The 18,058-nt window shown below is 35.0% G+C and overlaps 3 protein-coding genes across 9 annotated transcripts in view; 1 reads left to right on the forward strand and 2 right to left on the reverse strand.

Annotated features, from left to right (window-relative positions):
• Window positions 1-18,058, reverse strand: part of LOC137252059 (uncharacterized) — a 242,864-nt gene that overhangs the window by 73,890 nt on the left and 150,916 nt on the right. The gene's annotated exons all lie outside the window — the stretch shown is intronic.
• LOC137252074 (cuticle protein 7-like) lies at window positions 911-12,167 on the reverse strand. Its single transcript, XM_067787271.1, has 3 exons — window positions 12,078-12,167; window positions 1,205-1,518; window positions 911-1,145 (listed from the first exon to the last, which is right to left on the reverse strand). Exons 2-3 carry the CDS (start codon window positions 1,503-1,505, stop codon window positions 979-981), a joined length of 468 nt encoding a protein of 155 aa, XP_067643372.1. The 5' UTR covers window positions 1,506-1,518; window positions 12,078-12,167; the 3' UTR covers window positions 911-978.
• LOC137252674 (histidine-rich protein PFHRP-III-like) lies at window positions 5,031-13,567 on the forward strand. Its single transcript, XM_067788722.1, has 4 exons — window positions 5,031-5,407; window positions 5,466-5,658; window positions 12,657-12,967; window positions 13,027-13,567. Exons 1-4 carry the CDS (start codon window positions 5,107-5,109, stop codon window positions 13,179-13,181), a joined length of 960 nt encoding a protein of 319 aa, XP_067644823.1. The 5' UTR covers window positions 5,031-5,106; the 3' UTR covers window positions 13,182-13,567.

Below are 18,058 nucleotides of genomic sequence, written 5' to 3' on the forward strand. Positions count from 1 at the left end.
CTCGCTTCCCACCCCCTAGTACCATGAGGATCTTCTTATCGTCGCCAGAGCCTCGCCTGCTAAACATGTGTATGATACATTCATATTTGTAACAGTATTCCCCGCGCGTAGGTGAGGTTGAGAATTGAGTTGCGGGAGCTTTGAAGCTATAAAGCTTTGTATTGCGCTTATAAACCCCTTGAATCCCCTTCAGTGCCAGTGTAGGTATTGTACGTAAAGCTGTACTTATTTTAACCATCGTCTATTGCTGCACTGAATCCAACCTTTTTATAGTGGAAGAAGTGTCAAGTGCTCTCTATCTGACCATAAGGCCATAGAAGAGAATCAGCTCGACTACCACATCTTACAGCCAATGAACTATCCCAGGAAAAAGCCCGCAGCGTTTGCACCTCGACAGTAGTAAAAGGCAATCGAAGCCTTCCTAGCCCTCCACAAAAAGCTTTCATGACTGTACAAAATAGTCCCAAGGTACTAAACCCTGTCAAGCAGCACTAGCGGTACTCCCCCAATAGAGCGCGGCCTAAATTCAGGAATCTTGTACTTCCACGTACAAAAAAGCGAGATCAGTTTTCCCAAAGTTAAACTTATCCGTATGGTACGGACCATATGGTCTCGAAATCCTTGTAGCACTGTAAAACGCCCCTCAATACATATTCCACTGTAACCCACAAATATGACTCCTTTTCTGCAGACCTCGTTTAGAAATGCTTAAAGGCCTACGATTTGAAGGCATGCAATTGAAATGTGCGAATTTGTACTTTAGGCTCCCTTGATGCAATGCATTTTTTTTTTGAGCCATGACCAAACAAAACTTCATTTGACATATCGTTTATGAACATCGTTAATTTATTTTCATTTACATAAAAGCAATTATTTAATTAAGTTTGTCAAATTAAAAATATCACGTTTTATTCGTTCACTGGCAGACTATGCGATACGCTTTTTCAAACCAGCTCAGGTCTACATTCTATACAGTTCTTAGTAAAGTCCATGGCCACCATATCCATAGACGTCCTTGTGGTAGTACACTTGAGGATGGTGTGCATGTCCGATTTTCTTTACCACAGCATTGAAACCGTTGTGATCATCGGCGGTGTATTCTACAACGCGTGTGGTGCCATCAGCTTCGGCCAAAGTATAACCACCTAAACAACGAGTGGGAAATTTGTTTATGACGGCAGAGGTATGTTTTCGAATAACTCACCCTTCACGTGATCGCCATCACGATGTTCCCATTGGCTCTTGTGATCACCTGTATGCGCGTCCCTCACACCATAATCAAATGAGTATTTAGGATGATGATATGGCTCATGCTCATAATGATCATGCGCATGTATAAAGGGTGCTACGTAATGCACGGGAACTGCGTGCACGATTTTATGAGGATGAACATCGTGCTGTACTAAAGAAGCATAGCTGGTGGCATGTCCATGAGGAATATATCCTGCATTTGTTAAGCCGAAGAGCACTATGGCGATGATAACGGTACACGAAACGAGCTGCATTTTGATATTATCGCTTTTAATTGAAAATTAAAAATAGAATTAAATTTAATTGGAGCTCTTTGCTGTTGCGAAGGAATGCAGCACACTGATGCCAATTGAAATTTTGGCTTAAGCTTTTATAGAAAATAATAACATTTTATGAGTTAAGCGAAAGAGTGCCAGAGCTAAAAATTTTCTTGTGGGAGAGTACGCAATTGTTTAAAGTCCAATGGGTGATTGTTGAAAATACGAATAATAACTACTGGAACAGGTACGGTTATGTGTAAATATGTATTTTTTTTATTTAATATTTTTTTAATATTTAATTACTATCGACATTTTTCAATAAAACAAATAATGTATGTGGGGTATTCCATCCCATTTCGACCAATTTTGAACCCGACCCCTTTAGAATTGGCTGAAAGTTTTTCTTCTTTTTCTAGCTTACGAAAGACGTTTTTCAGAAGTTTTTCAATTTTTTTCATCCAACTCAAAAAAAGTTATGAATTTAAAAAAAAAACCGTTTTTGTTTTCAAAATGCTATAACTTTTTCGAAAATTGACCGTTTGGGATCTTTTTTTTTCTAAAAATTTGTTTTTAAATGTACTTTTCGGAAAAAATTAAAAAAAATGTTTAAAGTTTTTTTTTGTAATTTTTCCGTTTTTCGAGATTTTTCGAATTTCGCCCTTTTTTTTTCTCATAAAAAACTTAAATCAATTCTGCAATCATCCCCACTAATCCAGGAGTGGGCCGAGAATTTTTTTTTTTCCGAAAAGTACATTTAAAAACATATTTAAAAAAAATTATCCCAAACGGTCAATTTTTGAAAAAGTTATAGCTGTTTTTTTCAAAATATTTTAAACTTATTTTGAGTTGGGCGAAATTCGAAAAATCTCGAAAAACTGAAAAATTACAAAAAAAAAACTTAGAATAAAAAGTACATTTAAAATAGCATTTTCAAAACAAAAACGGTTTTTTTTTTTAATTCATTACTTTTTTTGAGTTGGATGAAAAAATTTGAAAAACTTCTGAAAAACGTCTTTCGTAAGCTAGAAAAAGAAGAAAAACTCTCAGACAATTCTAAAGGGGTCGGGTTCAAAATTGGTCGAAATGGGATGGAATACCCCATGTGTAATCTCGTGTGTGTGTGTGTGTACTAAATAAATGAATGAAATCAATAAAATTCAATTTCATTAATACATTTTTTCGGTTGGGCTGCGTGGCTGCATTGAATGTGGCCGCTGGTAGAGGCGTTGCAAGGCCGTCTCTCACATTCTTTCGACCACAGTGCGATGACGTAACAAAAACGCCCAAAATTACTGAATAAAATAAAATTAAATTATCATGTAGCCACATACATATAAACATAGATAGTAACACCTAAAACCAATTAACTAAAATAAGGAAGCCGATCTAGATGTTTTAGATCATAAAATAATTAAATCTCATAGCACCTGTTTATTTGCTGTTTTGTATTTTTATTTTATGTTACCTTATTTGATTGTTTCGATTATTAACAATTAAGAATTGATTGAAAGATTATCCACAGTACGCAGCACAAAGTAGCTCGTAGAAGCCAAAGACCCCAGTGAAGCGTAACCAAATTGCATGTAAAGCAGCGTCAAATAAACAACACCAACAAGCGTACGGCGTTCGGTTTAGAGCAGCGTGGAAGGGCGAGGTAGTCCATGCATAGGCACATTTTTTTTTTCAAAAACTTCTGCAACGACCTTGCGCTTAAACAATCGTTCAACGCTCGACCAAAGCTGCCAAAGTAAACGCTTTGTGTCTTTTATTATTTTGATTATTTGCTTATTGGTAAATTAATATAAAGAATGTGTTAAAAACGTGTTAAATGTGTTGGGGCATGACGTGAAAGGTGGAATTTGTGGCAGCAATACTTCATAGTTCTGGCATATAATTTATTGAATTTGCTTTTAGTGGTTTATTAATGCGACGTTTCATTGTACAAAGCTTCTATTGTTTGCACAATGTGTTGTTTACGGATATCTTTCAATATTTTGTTGTGCCCATTAAGATGGATCGAATTTTGAGAGACAGAGTTTTGTTATCGCGATAAGTGAAATAATAATTGACTACTGTTTTTTTGGAAATTCCATATATATAACAGCGAATGATAGCTTCAATCGCATAGTAATGATTGTGATGGTATAATGTAGAACCAGTAGATATATACATGCATATATCAAAATTATCAGTGTCGTGTACGTCTGGCTCGCTGTTCGTTCATTAACATGATACCTTCAGTAAAAATTGAGATATCATTACAAAAAATGAATACGCGGATTTTCTTTTAACGCCGCATAGATTGTGAAATGACCACAATCTGACTGATTTTCGATATCTAAAGTTTCAAAAAATGAAAAGAGTGGTGAAATTGCCTACGGAATACTGATAAAATCATGCAATCCAACAGAGCAATCCAATCCAACTGAAAAAAAATTTAATTACAATATCCGCAGAACCATCAACATTTAGGAGAAGAAAATTTAAGACTTGTGAAAGCCACAAAGTTGCCAAAAACTTTTCTCCTGTAAAACAGCGTTGAAAGGTTGGCAAAATCGGTATACAACCACGCCCAGTTTTTAGAAACAATTTCCTGTAAGAAAAATAGAAAAACCATAGAGAATCTACATCATCAGTGATGTAATCAAACTGCTTAATATGAAAATTAAAAAAGATGTTTTGCTTTGCCTAGTCACTTTTTTAATTATATGTTTCTAGTGCTTTTAACAACATAAGTAGAACAAAGAAAAATTTACTAAAAACATTTTACGACAGCGAGTACAGCAGCGAACAGAAAAATGCCAATGGCAATTTTAAGAAAATTTTGGAAAAAAATTCCATGAAACTTGCAACTGAAACTATGCAAACCAATCTCAAAAATGTATTAAAAAAAATATCAAAAATTACGAAAAATTCTATGAAAGTTGCGAGCTTTTTTTGAGAGTTTTTTGAGTATCAGTTTTGCAGCTCAATCAATTTTATTCTAGCAAAAAACAAGTTATAGACCCCTCAAAATTTGTTTTTTTACAATTTTTTCAAAAGCGCGTTTCCGATTTTTTTGTTTCCAAACTATGGCAAATTTTGTTTGTATGACAGAAAATCTGTAATATCTTTCGGAAAAAATCGTCAAAACTAATGACAATTCTGAGAGACTCTTCACTTGTACTTTGTATGTTGGTAAAACTTGACTCCGCATTAACCGTAAAAAATCTGTAAGTAAAGTTTTTGCACAAATATTTAATTCTTGACGCCCACGAATATTTTTTGAAAGTAGGCGCGGCAACATCCACCTTTCAATAGATAAACTCTGTTTCTAAAGGCGTTGAGTGTATTTTCACACCGCAAAAATTTCGTTCCACCTTAATGTGCATACAAAATTACATATAATATTGTTCTACAGAACTGCGTTCTTTGAAATAGAAATTCAATCAAAACATTTATGTTAATCAAAATTGTGTATTTAGTTTGCTTTTGGTATAAAAAGCCGATTAAAATTCTAATTGATATCAGTACGGTACATCCATTTAATGGTATTGCTTATTACCACATAATAAATTTATTTAAAATTATTTACGCGCTACAAATAAAATTAAAAATGCAATTCCTTTCGTGTGTTGCCATCATTGCCATTGCGCTTTTCGGTTTAACAAACGCTGGCTATATTCCACACGGACATGCGACCAGCTACGCCTCAGTGGTGCAACACGATGTTCATCCACATAAAATTGTGCATGCAGTTCCAGTACATCCAGTACATCATGTAGCACCCGTTATCCATTCGCATGAGCATGAGCCACATCATTATCCAAAATACTCATTTGATTATGGTGTAAAGGACGCGCATACTGGTGATCATAAAAGCCAATGGGAACATCGTGATGGTGATCATGTAAAGGGTAAGTTATTGGATAATTCACTTGTGGCGTGATAAAGTAAATATCTCGTACCGTTTAGGTGCTTACACTTTGGTGGAGCCTGATGGCACGACACGCGTTGTGGAATACACCGCCGATGATCATAATGGCTTCAACGCCATTGTCAAGAAGATTGGACATGCGAATCACCCCGAAGTGCATTATGGTGGTCATGGGCATTATGATCATCATGGTCATGCCAGCAGTTATGTTGATATTAAGCAACACCATTAAGTTAATACCAAGAATGTGCACCGATGAACCAAACAAGCAACTCCTTTGAAACGAATTTAACGGCTACGAAATAAAATGAAAAGAATATTGTTTGAGTGTTGTAAATATCCTAAATAGTCCTGCGTACTTAAGAATGTACGTATTACCTGAAAATTTTAATTTTGCTATATTTTTCAATTCAAATAATCACAGCTGCGTATAAAAAATTGAAAAATTTTGTTTTCACTGAATATGATGAGCTAAGTTTGAAACTTAAGGACTAGATTAGAATCCCATAATAATTTAATATAAATGCAAGCATTTTTCCACATTTCCACTGGGAGGCATTTATGTCAATCCAGCAGTTTTCCAATTTAACCGATTTTCGCTCTGTCAAGTAGATTGGATATCTGGGAAATCTTTAATAAATTTTCACAGTAGGCTCATGGGATTACTCGCTATTTTTTTGCAAAAAAAGTCGTGTCCAATTAGCAAAAATTTATGAAATGGATGACACTGCAGATAATGGTATTTAGATGAATTTATATTCTTTTCCACAGCTCTTCAGCTCGAATTAAAGCCGTAGCTAAAGTTGAGCTTAATTTAACCATGCCTCCATAGTAATTATTTATTTATTTATTTATTTATTTGTAGTCATACATGACGAGAGTGCACTTACAGACTAATTACAAAACTTTAGATTTTTTTTTGTTTTTTTTTTGTGCTTAGTATAAATAATAAATGTTAAGTGATCAATATAAATATTACACGATTATACAATTACAATATTAATCAAAACTTACAAGTAGTGAAGCTACAAATTTGGCTTTAGAGCTAAATAAATCAGAGGTAAAAGAACCCGATGGAGAGTTAAGTTCCCTTAAAGCTCTATAGATAGGTACATTGCTAGCATAAGTACTTCTGACTTGTTTTAAGGAAAAAAGATCGTTATTCCTAAGACAACGCTGCGGGACATGGAAAAATATACGTTCAAGTAAAAGAGGGCAATCTATTGTACCATTTATAATGTCGAACACTGTAGAGAGGGAGAGAATAGTTCTTCTGGAGTTTAACGATTTCAGGTTGATTAATTTGCATCTGGCAATATATGGTGGAAGTGGGTCTATAAAATTTAATGAGCGTAGAGCATAGTGCAAAAACACCTTTTAAACACGTTCAAGTCGTTTGATATGACAATCAAAATATGGTCTCCAAATAAAGACCCCATATTCAAGTTTGGAGCGAACAAGTGACGTGTATAAGAGCTTCAGCGTATACGGATCACTAAAGTCCGAACTAAACCGACGAATGAAAGCAAGCATAGCATACGATTTTGCTATAGTGCTATTGATATGGCTCAAGAATGAAAATTTAGCATCGAAAATAACACCCAGGTCGGATATTTCATTCAGGGTGGATAGATTAGAGTTGCCAATGGAATAGGAGGTGGGAATAGAGGAACGAGACTTCGCAAACGACACATGGAAACATTTACTAACATTAAGAAGAAGTCGATTTTTTTCACACCACAAAACAACGTTGTTTAAATCATTCTGAATTCTGGATGAATCAGACAGAGAACGAACAGAGGAATAAATTTTAAGATCGTCAGCGTATAGCAGAAAATTGGAGAAGGTAAAACACTCACAAATATCATTAATAAAAATGATAAAGAGTAAGGGCCCCAGAATGCTACCTTGAGGCACACCAGAGGAGGCAATAAAGTTATAAGATGATAAATTGTCAACAACTACAATGCAATGCCGAGAAGAAAGGTACGATTTTATCCAAGATAGAAAAGTAGAGTGAAAGCCCAGATTCGCCAATTTTTCAACTAAAAGTGTGTGACTCACTTTGTCAAAGGCCTTGGAAAAGTCAGTATAAATAGTGTCAATTTGCAGGTGATCATTAAAAGCAGATGTACAGAATTCAGAAAACACTGCAAGGTTGGTAACCGTGGATCGACCAGACATGAAGCCATGTTGGTTGATCGAAATATATCTCTTGATGGAAAAGAATATCTTTTGCTTGACAATATATTCAAACAATTTAGATACGGTTGACAATTTTGAAATTGGCCTGTAGTTGGCAATATCATTTTTATTACCTTTTTTGAAAACAGGCGTGATAGAGGTAAATTTCCAGGCATCAATAAAAACACCCGAATGAAGTGATTTATTAAAAATTATCATAAGAGGATAAGCAACAGCAGTGCAGTTTTTGAAAAGGTAAGATGAGAAACCATCAACATCCGAACTCGTAGACGACTTAATATGCAGAATACCATCGAGCACATCATCAGGCGATAGGAAAAGTGATCCAAAATTAATTGGTGAATTGGTATCTGGGAAATAGTTGTCATCGAACGGCTCAGACGACGGCTCGAAATTAGAGCTGAAAAAGTCAGCAAAAAGATTAGCGGCCTCTTGCGGAGAGGATGCACTGGTTCCATTATAGAACACATCCGATGGTATGCTAGAACACATTCTTTTGGATTTAACAAAACGCCAAAAGACTTTGAATTTCACTGATCATCTCAATTAAGATGACCCAAGTGGCAGAGTAAGACTCTAGTTAGCTGAAACTAACACTGACAAACTGTGCTGGAAGTGATATCTAACGTGGGAGGGAGAATGGAAGTGGGATTAATAGTGGAGTGAATGCGAGTGACAGTGGGAGTGAGAGTGTAAGCAGTAGTGATAGTGGCAGTAGAAATGGCCATGAGAGTGGGTTGTTTTTTTTCTTAGAGCGACATGGCCTAGTAGTAAATTATATTTTGATTTCTCATACTAGGGGGGAAATTACCTTGCCCTAAAAGTGCTTTAGATAGAAAATTACAAACAAATAACTTCAAATAATTTCAAATATGCCCATATTTGCAACCACCGTGCAATGCAAGTTTTCAATTAAGTTATTAAAATGTACATTCAGCTTTAGGGTGGACCAAAATATTTTTTTTTATTTTCAGGACATTCAAAAAGATAAGATAGCTTGGAAATTTACCTTATTTTATTTATTATAAAGGGAAATCATATACAATTTAAAGTTGTAGTTTAACCTCGAGTTACTAAAATGAATTTAACAAAAAGTCTTTGATGTCGTTTTCTGTGGACCTTTCAATTTCTGATATGAATGTGCGTACATAGCTAGTGATTTGGGTACAAATGGTTAAGAGCTCTGGTACACTTTTAATAAAAATTTGACAATTGCCCATACGATTTGTATGGAATAACTAAAGTCATGTTGAGACACTTTTAACATTAAAATAAAAAGGTGATATTTCTCAGGCTTTTTGGATATCATGAAGAATATTTTCACTATACCAAAATTTATAAAAAAGTAATTTGTATTTACATTCAGCTTTAACAGCTTAATTGAAAACTTGCCTTAAACGGTGGTTGCACTTATTTGACATTATTGTTATTGCTTATGTTGTAAAAACTATATCATAAAGAAAAAAAAATATATTTTTTTTGAACCCATCCCAATGTACAAACGAACGAATCAACGTATTTATTTTCAATTATGGCGTAAAATAAGTAATAGTAGCGCCTATCCTCAAAAAATTGTGAATGATATTCGAGCTTTCTGTTTTTCTGCTGACTCTGAAAGGCATCTGCCATTCGTCCTGATGCAGTTCGTTTTTGCTGAAAAGCTTTTTCATGATATAAACAATTTACTCCACACCCACTCCTACCAATTATTCTTCCCAAAATCATATACCCATAAAATTACGCATGAAATCGGTCATCTTGCATAAGTGCAAAAAAGTTTGGAAAAATCACCAAACTAGCCGGTATGTTTGCAATTTTGTTAAGCCTCTTGTCAACAAAATTTCATTGAGCGCCACATAAAAAAGTTACAAATTAAAGACTCTTTTATTGTGGTAAACTGATGATTTTTCTTATTTCTTTTTTTATTTGCTAAAAGTTAACGCTTTGCCGCATGGCTATTTGACTTCATCCTTTGTACTACAAAGAAAGAAAGAAAAAAATGGAAAATGTACCCTGAAAGAAATCCACATAATTAATGGCTAACTATTAGCTACCCATTGGTTACTTAAAAATTCCAATACCAATTTGTGCAAATACGTTAAAGTTAGGTGCTAAAATCATACCTCGGCACTAATTTTGTACTGCATTCTCTTCATTCTGAGTTTTTTTGCGTAAAGACTGGACATACTATAACAATAATGTGGCTTAAACGCCCACTTAATTTGCGTTCCTGACAGAAGGCAGTGTAGAGAATGAACGTGTCTGTTAAGCAAAGTAATATAACGGGAGCTGTTCTAGGTACTAGAAAGACATGGACTCGTATTCGAGGAGGGGCTCTATAGCGGACAGCAGCTCCTGAAACTTGCTATGGTTTAGTTACTCGAAACTTTTCATTGATTTATTTACAGTCCGGCAAATGTGCTTATTCTCATTGAACTTTTGTCAGTCTCACTCCAAATTTCTTTTGTTGTCTATGCTCTCTGCTCTACGTTAAGTTTTTGCTTTATTTCGGCCTTAAAAAAACTAAATCTATTATAACAAAAAGGTATTTTACACTTCATGGAATTGAGGAGCCTTTTAGGCTTTTGTTCTTCCCACAAAGAGGCCATCGACAGTTTTGTAAACAAAAGATTGTAAACGGCAACTAAGTCTATCAAGAGCGTGAGTGTGGTTAGTCTATGAAATTTAAAAGAAAATACAACAATAAAGCAAACAACTAAAATATGTGTCGAATAAATTGAATGCTTGAAAGAATGATTAATTGTATTCTTGTGGGTATTTGAAAAGATAAACGAAGGAATGTAAAGAACTCACAGTACAGTTCAACAAGTACATACATACCTACATACATATTTGTTTAGGAAAAACTAAGTAAAGGTGTCTAAGTTCGGGTGTAACCGAACATTATATACTCAGCGTGAGCTCCAATTGTATATTTCATTTGAGATAAATTACTTTTCTACATAACACGTGGCGCCACCCGTTTAAAAAAAAATGTCTCCCCATTTCCTCTTACAATAAAACTTGATAAGTGAAATATCATGTATTCAAAACTATTTTTTGCTAAATTGTATATCTTATTATTCTAGTCTAGGACCCTTTTAGAAATCTTTTATATAAAATTGGGCGTGGTCTTCAACCGATCCCGTTAATTTTTACTAGAAATATTTTCTGCTATAAGGAAAATAAGTGCACACAATTTCACTAATTTATGCTCGAGTTATGGCTCCCGAAACATAGAAAATTGCTTAGTCATAAAAGGGGCGGTGCCACGCCTAGGTATTGTTATAAATACACTTGGGAAATGAAATACCATTGATATAAAGCTCTTTTTTGCAAAGATATAGCATATCTTATTCGTCCATGACCCTTTTAAAAATCTTTTATATAAAAGTGGGCGGGGTCCTTAACCGATGTCGTTAAGTTTCCTTCAAAGCATTCCTTATAATAAAAGCAAAGTATCTGCCGAATTTTGTTACGATATGTTTAACGATTTTTGATTTATGATTAATAATATTTGTAAAATTGATTTTATCACAAGTGTGCGGTGCCACGCCCATTTAAACAAATTTTTTAAAATTTGTATCAAGAGTCTCAATGTCAGTCCACTCGTCAAATTTCAACATTCTAGGTGTATTATTTACTAAATAATCAGGTTTTTTGTATTTTCCAAAATATTATATATATAAAAAGTGGGCGTGGTTATCATCCGATTTCGCCCATTCTCAATACTGATCGATTCCTGGTCCAGATAAGCTCATGTACCAAATTTGGTGAAGATATCTCAATATTTACTCAAGTTATCGTGCTAACGTACGGGCGGACGGACGGACGGACATGGCTCAATCAAATCTTTTTTCGATACTGATGATTTTGATATATGTAATATCTATCTCGATTCCTTTATACCTGTACAACCAACCGTTACCCAATCAATGTTAATATACTCTGTGTGCAAAGCACGCTGAGTATAATAATACTTAATGAAAACATAAATAAACAGAGTTTAAATTTTGTTTAGCCTTGAATTGAAGAATTTGTAACGAATTTATTGAATTCATACCCATTGGTAGCTCGAGGGTGAATGCAATGAGTGCCATTTTCAAAATTTTTTTCATTTTCGATATTTTAAGAAAAACTTCAATGAAATTTGTAACTGAGACCAATCCAATCACAAACATGTTTCTTAAAGATTCGAGAATTGAAAAAAGTTCATAATTCCAAAATTGGTTGGGCTACAAAACTGCATACTCAGCAGATAAAGGAAACTAAAAAGAAATTTCCAAAAATCTTCTGGAGTTTTCGAATTTTCGAAACCGTTTTTGGGATTAATTTGCATAGATTCAGGTGCAAAAACTGACAGAGTTTTTCTTAAAATGATTTTCGAAGTTTGAAAAAAATTGCCGCTGCTACTTTTCTGTTCGCTTCTGTAATGAATGACTCACCTGTTGTTGCATGTAAGTCATCTTGGTCATATTTTAAGTTTCTTTAAATTGAAATCAGCGTATTTGAAGTTTTGCGAATTTTTATCTATCTTCGAAATCTACCACAAAACCTTGAAGTCTTCAATTTGTCGACAATCAAAAAATAAATGTTGCAAGCGTAAATTTTGCTTACTTCATTACTTAATTAGTTCATAAAACAATTTAAACCAAGAATGCAAGCAATGACATACTTTGCTTTATATTTTGTGTAGATTATTTCCTTTATTTCTCGGTAGGTGGTAAAAATGGTGTACTAAAATCTTTTGGTGCATTAACAAAAAATGCTCTATTTTAAACAAACAACCAAACCTGTGCAAACTAAATTTATGTAGACACTTTACAAGATATGCCAATTCTTTGGCGGAGAGTATAAAAAGGTTGCACAAAAAATTATTTGGCATTAGTACAAATTTGATTTGTCAGCGAAGTAAACCAAAGTAAATTGCATATTCAGGACTCTATGATAATTTATTTCAATTAGTAAAGGAAATTAAAGAAAAAATATATCCAACAAAGATAAAAAATGCTGCATATTTCAAGCATAACACTAACAATTTTGGTACTAATTGCAACTACCAGAGCTGGCTATCTGCATCATGGGCATGCCTCCAGCTATGCTTCAGTGGTGCAACACCACAATGACGCACATCATCATGGCACTCATGATTACGACCAACATGACGCCTACGTTGGTGGTGCTAGTGGTGACGACAGTGGCGCAGATGGGCATGGCAAGCATCACGAGGAACTGCATTCTCATCCCAAATACTCATTCGATTATGGTGTGAAGGACTCGCATACCGGTGATCACAAGAGTCAATGGGAACATCGTGATGGTGATCATGTGAAGGGTGTGTATGAACATTTTTACTATTAAGTAACTAATTTTATGCGCTTCTTTTCCCACTAGGTGGCTACACTTTAGCAGAAGCGGATGGCACTACACGCGTTGTGGAATATTCATCAGATGGACATTCGGGTTTCAATGCTGTTGTGAAGCGTATCGGGCACGCTTATCATCCTCAAGTCAAACACCACGATCATGGGCATGCAAGCGGTTACTAAAGAACAAAATATTCGTTGATGACATTAAATCCATTACTTCAATCATGAGCCATTTACATTTTAACACCACATTGAGTTAACTCAGTGGTGCACTTCGAAGCGCAGTGTAGCTATGCGGATTTCATCTAGAGCGCGGGTGCCTTTCACTCAAGCAGTGACTTTTATGAAGAAGCATTTCAGTAGCGTAATTCAACACCTTTGTTTTTTTGCAACCTGGTGCACCACTGCTTCATAAGCTTTTAGTAAGTTTTATATAAATTTGTTATGCAATTCGAATTGTAGATATTAAATGTACATACCTACAAAGATAATTTTAAGAATAGCATGCTTAAATCAAAGCTATAGTAAAAGTCATAAAAAAATAAAGAAAAATATGCAAAAAAAAATGTTCACAATTTCAGCACTTCATTATAGTTAGCGGCTAGCGTACAAAAATGCTAAGCGCAGAAATATTTATAAAAAGCCTTCACAATTCCAATCCTGTGGCACTAAATTTAGAAATTAAAGAGCACTTTAGCACATTTAGCTTTTTACTATGTGACAATAATATTATTTTTGCGCTTTTCTGTTTTTTTTTTTTGTGTGGAAAAGTACTTTGGCGCATTTTTGCGCCCCCAATCTTACTACTACAAAGACATTTAGCAAAGCGGCGAACAAAATTAATTAAATATGCAATTAGGAGCTCGAAAATTTTATAACAAACGAAAAAAGCTGCATTGAGTATGAAAAGGACGAAGGGGGATGAAGGATATGCACAAATGTATGTCTAGAAGCTATAGACGTGCCTGCAAGCAGTTGATGCATTGTATTTAAGAGTGGCCGCATAACGTGTCTACCCCCATATTATAAATATATAGTGTCGGACCTTGATATGGGAAACCGCACTACAAAAAGTCATTGTGCTCACATACACACATACAAGTTCGATATGAAAGGAGTTTGCGCGGGTGGAGATCACAAAAAAATATGATTTCAACTCAAGGATCGTAAGAGTTATAATTTATATCTTACAGACAAAAAAGTTTTGGTCAACAATCGATTGTTCAACTAATCGATTAGTCGAGTAGCAAATTTCTCATTGATTAAAAATCGATTAGCTGGTATTCGCTTTCATTATAGCATGCAAACGACTAACTGTCCAAATTTTTTGTTATTGAAAAATAAAATTTTAAAATTTCTGTATGATTTTTTTGCTTGTTTTTAGACCAATAACAGTTATTTGCAATCTCTGGTTAAAAAAGTTTGACGTGGTGTAAAGGTGTGGAAAAAAATTGCTAAAAAGCAACGAAATTTGCATATTTTTTATAACTGCGTGCTACACATATTTATATACACTTAGTTGCAGAGCAAACACTTACCCACACAATATTTTTCTTAATATAGCACATTTGCAGACATTTTTATACTCAGTTGAGCAGAGCTCACAGAGTATATTAACTTTGATTGGATAACGGTTGGTTGTACAGGTATAAAGGAATCGAGATAGATATAGGCTTCCATATATCAAAATCATCAGTATCGAAAAAAAATTTGATTGAGCCATGTCCGTCCGTCCTTTAAGAATATAACTTGAGTAAATTTTGAGGTATCTTGACGAAATTTGGTATGTAGGTTCCTGGGTACTCATCTCAGATCGCTTTTTAAAATGAACGATATCGGACTATAACCACGCCCACTTTTTCGATATCGAAAATTTCGAAAAACCGAAAAAGTGCGATAATTCATTGCAAAAGACGGATAAAGCGATGACACTTGGTAGGTGGGTGAACTTATGACGCAGAATAGAAAACAACTAAAATTTTGGACAATGGGCGTGGCACCGCCCACTTTTAAAAGAAGGAAATTTAGAAGTTTTGCAAGCTGTAATTTGGCAGTCGTTGAAGATATCATGATAAAATTTGGCAGGAACGTTACTGTTATTTCTATATGCATGCTTAATAAAAATTAGCAAAATCGGAGAACGACCACGCCCACTTTAAAAAAAAAATTTGTTAAAGTGAAATTTTTACATAAAATTTAATATCTTTACAGTATATAAGTAAATTATGTCAAAATTCAACTCCAGTAATGATATGGTGCAACAAAATACAAAAACAAAAGAAAATTTCAAAATGGGCGTGGCTCCGCCTTTTTCATTTGATTTGCCTTGGATACATTTAATGCCATAAGTCGAACAAATATTTACCAATCTTTGTGAAATTTCGTAGGCGCTTAGAATCTAGGACGATAACTGTTTTCTGTGAAAAAGGGCGAAATCGGTTGAAGCCACGCCCAGTTTTTATACACAGTAGATCGTCTGTCCTTCCGCTCGGCCGTTAACACGATAACTTGAGCAAAAATTGATATATCTTTACTAAACTCAGTTCACATAATTATCTGAACACGCTTTGTATTCGTATAAAAAATGGCCGAAATCCGACTATGACCACGCCCACTTTTTCGATTTCGAAAAATACGAAAAATTAAAAAAAATGCCATAATTCTATACCAAATACCAAAAAAGAGATGAAACATGGTAATTGCATTGGTTTATTGACGCAAAATATAACTTTAGAAAAAAACTTTGCAAAATGTGTGCCATATTAAGTAGAAGAAAATGAAAAAGTTCTGCAGGGCGAAATCGAAAGCCCTTGGAATTATGGCAGGAATACTGTTCGTGGTATTACATATATAAATAAATTAGCGGTACCCGACAGATGATGTTCTGGGTTACCCTGGTCCACATTTTGGTCGAAATCTCGAAAACGCCTTCACATATACAGCTACCACAATTCCCTTTTAAAATTCTTATTAATACCTTTAATTTGACACCTATATTATACAAACACATTATAGAGTCACCCCTAGTCCCCCTTTATGGCGATATATCGAAAAGGCGTCCACCTATAGAACTAAGGCCCACTCCGTTTTAAAATACTCGTTACCACCTTTCGTTTGATACTCATAATGTACAAACGCATTCTAGAGTCAACCCTGGTCCACCTTTATAACGATATCCCGAAAAGGCGTCCACCTTTAGAACTAAGGCCCACTCCCTTTTAAAATACTCATTAATACCTTTCATTTGATACCCATATCATAAACAAATTCTAAAGTCACCCCTGGCCCACCTTTATGGCGATATCTCGAAAAGGCGTCCACCTATAGAACTAAGGCCCACTCCCTTTTAAAATACTCATTAACACCTTTCGTTTGATACCCATATCGTATAAACGCATTCTAGAGTCATCCCTGGTCCACCTTTATGGCGATATCTCGAAAAGGCGTCCACCCATAGAACTAAGGCCCACTCCCTTTTAAAATACTCATTAACACCTTTCATTTGATACCCATATCGTACAAACAAATTCTAGTGTGCCCCTGGTCCACCTTTATGGCGATATCTCGAAAAGGCGTCCACCTATAGAATTAAGGCCCACTCCCTTTTAAAATACTCATTAACACCTTTCATTTGATACCCATATCATAAACAAATTCTAAAGTCACCCCTGGTCCACCTTTATGGCGATATCTCGAAAAGGCGTCCACCTATAGAACTAAGGCCCACGCTCTTTTAAAATATTCATTAACACCTTTCATTTTATACCCATATCGTACCAACAACACATTCCAGGGTTACCCTAGGTCCATTTTCCTACATGGTGATTTTCCCTTATTTTGTCTCCATAGCTCTTAGCTGAGTATGTAATGTTCGGTTATACCCGAACTTAGCCTTCCTTAATTGTTTATTTTTATTTACACGAACAAGCAAGTGGAAAAGCTTGCGGATTTGTTAAAGATTTTCGAATTCGTTTATTCCTTTTTTGTTGTTGCTTTTTTGAATGAAAAGAAACAATATCACTGCGCAATAAAGTGTTTGTTTATTTGTCACAGATAAACAATGCAAATGTTTTCTTTTCTTTTTTTTGTTTCTTTATCATCTCAAAAATTAATTTAACTGGTTTTTATGAGCAGAGATTTGAGCGAACGTGAGAGCATCCTTTCAGTTTTGATGTGATTTTTAGCATTTCGTATTTCGAACACGTTCTACAGCTAAGAGTTGATCTTCACCTTGTGCGAGGGTCGCATTCTATAAAAACTAATACAAACTTTATTATCTATGACACTATATTAGGGCATGCTAGCTTATCTGAAAATTGAGTGCCTAATTGCGAGTCCCTGAAGCATTGGGTGTATTTGAAAAGTTACTGAGCAATAAAACTGCATACTGCATTTTTTTGAATATTAAATTTTTTATAAACAATTTTAATTCGCCTGTTTTTATTTTACTCCACCTATCATTATTTCGCGATAACTGGCGCGAATTGAAAGCACCAAGGAAGGTAGGGTTTACCACCAAATGCCTCCACCAAGTCAGTGGAAGCCTCTCTCTGGCACTGGTTTTAAATGGCAGTGTCGATTGACAAACTTCCTTGGCCTCCTTCAATACTCGCCGTCGGCATCACGGATGTGACCATAAATCTTTCCGCGCACTTTTCTCTCGAACACTCCAGCAGGCGTTTCGTTCTCTCTCGGCACCGTCCATGATTCTGAGCTATTCAGAATAGGTATGATGAGCGATTTCTTTTCGTCGAGAGAGGTCCCTATTTGTCAAAGTAGCATTTGTTGGTAAGAGTTACTCTCCGTTTTGCTTCTAAACTGGCTTTGTTTTCTCTGTTGAGGCTCGTTCCCAGATAACCGAAGTCCTCCATAGTTTCTAATTTATATCCATCAACATTTTCATGACTAGAATCCAATTTTTTCGTGGATGACAGTAGGTACTTCGCCTTGTCCTTATTTACCCCACCTTTTTTGCCCCTTTATATGATCCCGAGAAGACAGAAATCACGCCGCGCTTGTTAAGGCTAATAATATAAATTTGATCAGCATACGTCAGT

Source organism: Eurosta solidaginis, chromosome 5 (assembly GCF_040869045.1).
Source record: "Eurosta solidaginis isolate ZX-2024a chromosome 5, ASM4086904v1, whole genome shotgun sequence".
Taxonomy (NCBI): Eukaryota; Metazoa; Arthropoda; class Insecta; order Diptera; family Tephritidae; genus Eurosta; species Eurosta solidaginis.

Bases quoted from the DNA above. Each gene is read 5' to 3' on its own strand.
- LOC137252074 (XM_067787271.1), bottom strand. From the start codon at position 1,505: ATGCAGCTCGTTTCGTGTACCGTTATCATCGCCATAGTGCTCTTCGGC. The intron at 1,146-1,204 runs GTGAGTTATTCG...CTCGTTGTTTAG, and splicing joins TGATGGCGATCACGTGAAGG to GTGGTTATACTTTGGCCGAA.
- LOC137252674 (XM_067788722.1), top strand. From the start codon at position 5,107: ATGCAATTCCTTTCGTGTGTTGCCATCATTGCCATTGCGCTTTTCGGT. The intron at 5,659-12,656 runs AGTTAATACCAA...GCATATTTCAAG, and splicing joins GATATTAAGCAACACCATTA to CATAACACTAACAATTTTGG. The intron at 12,968-13,026 runs GTGTGTATGAAC...TTTTCCCACTAG, and splicing joins TGATGGTGATCATGTGAAGG to GTGGCTACACTTTAGCAGAA.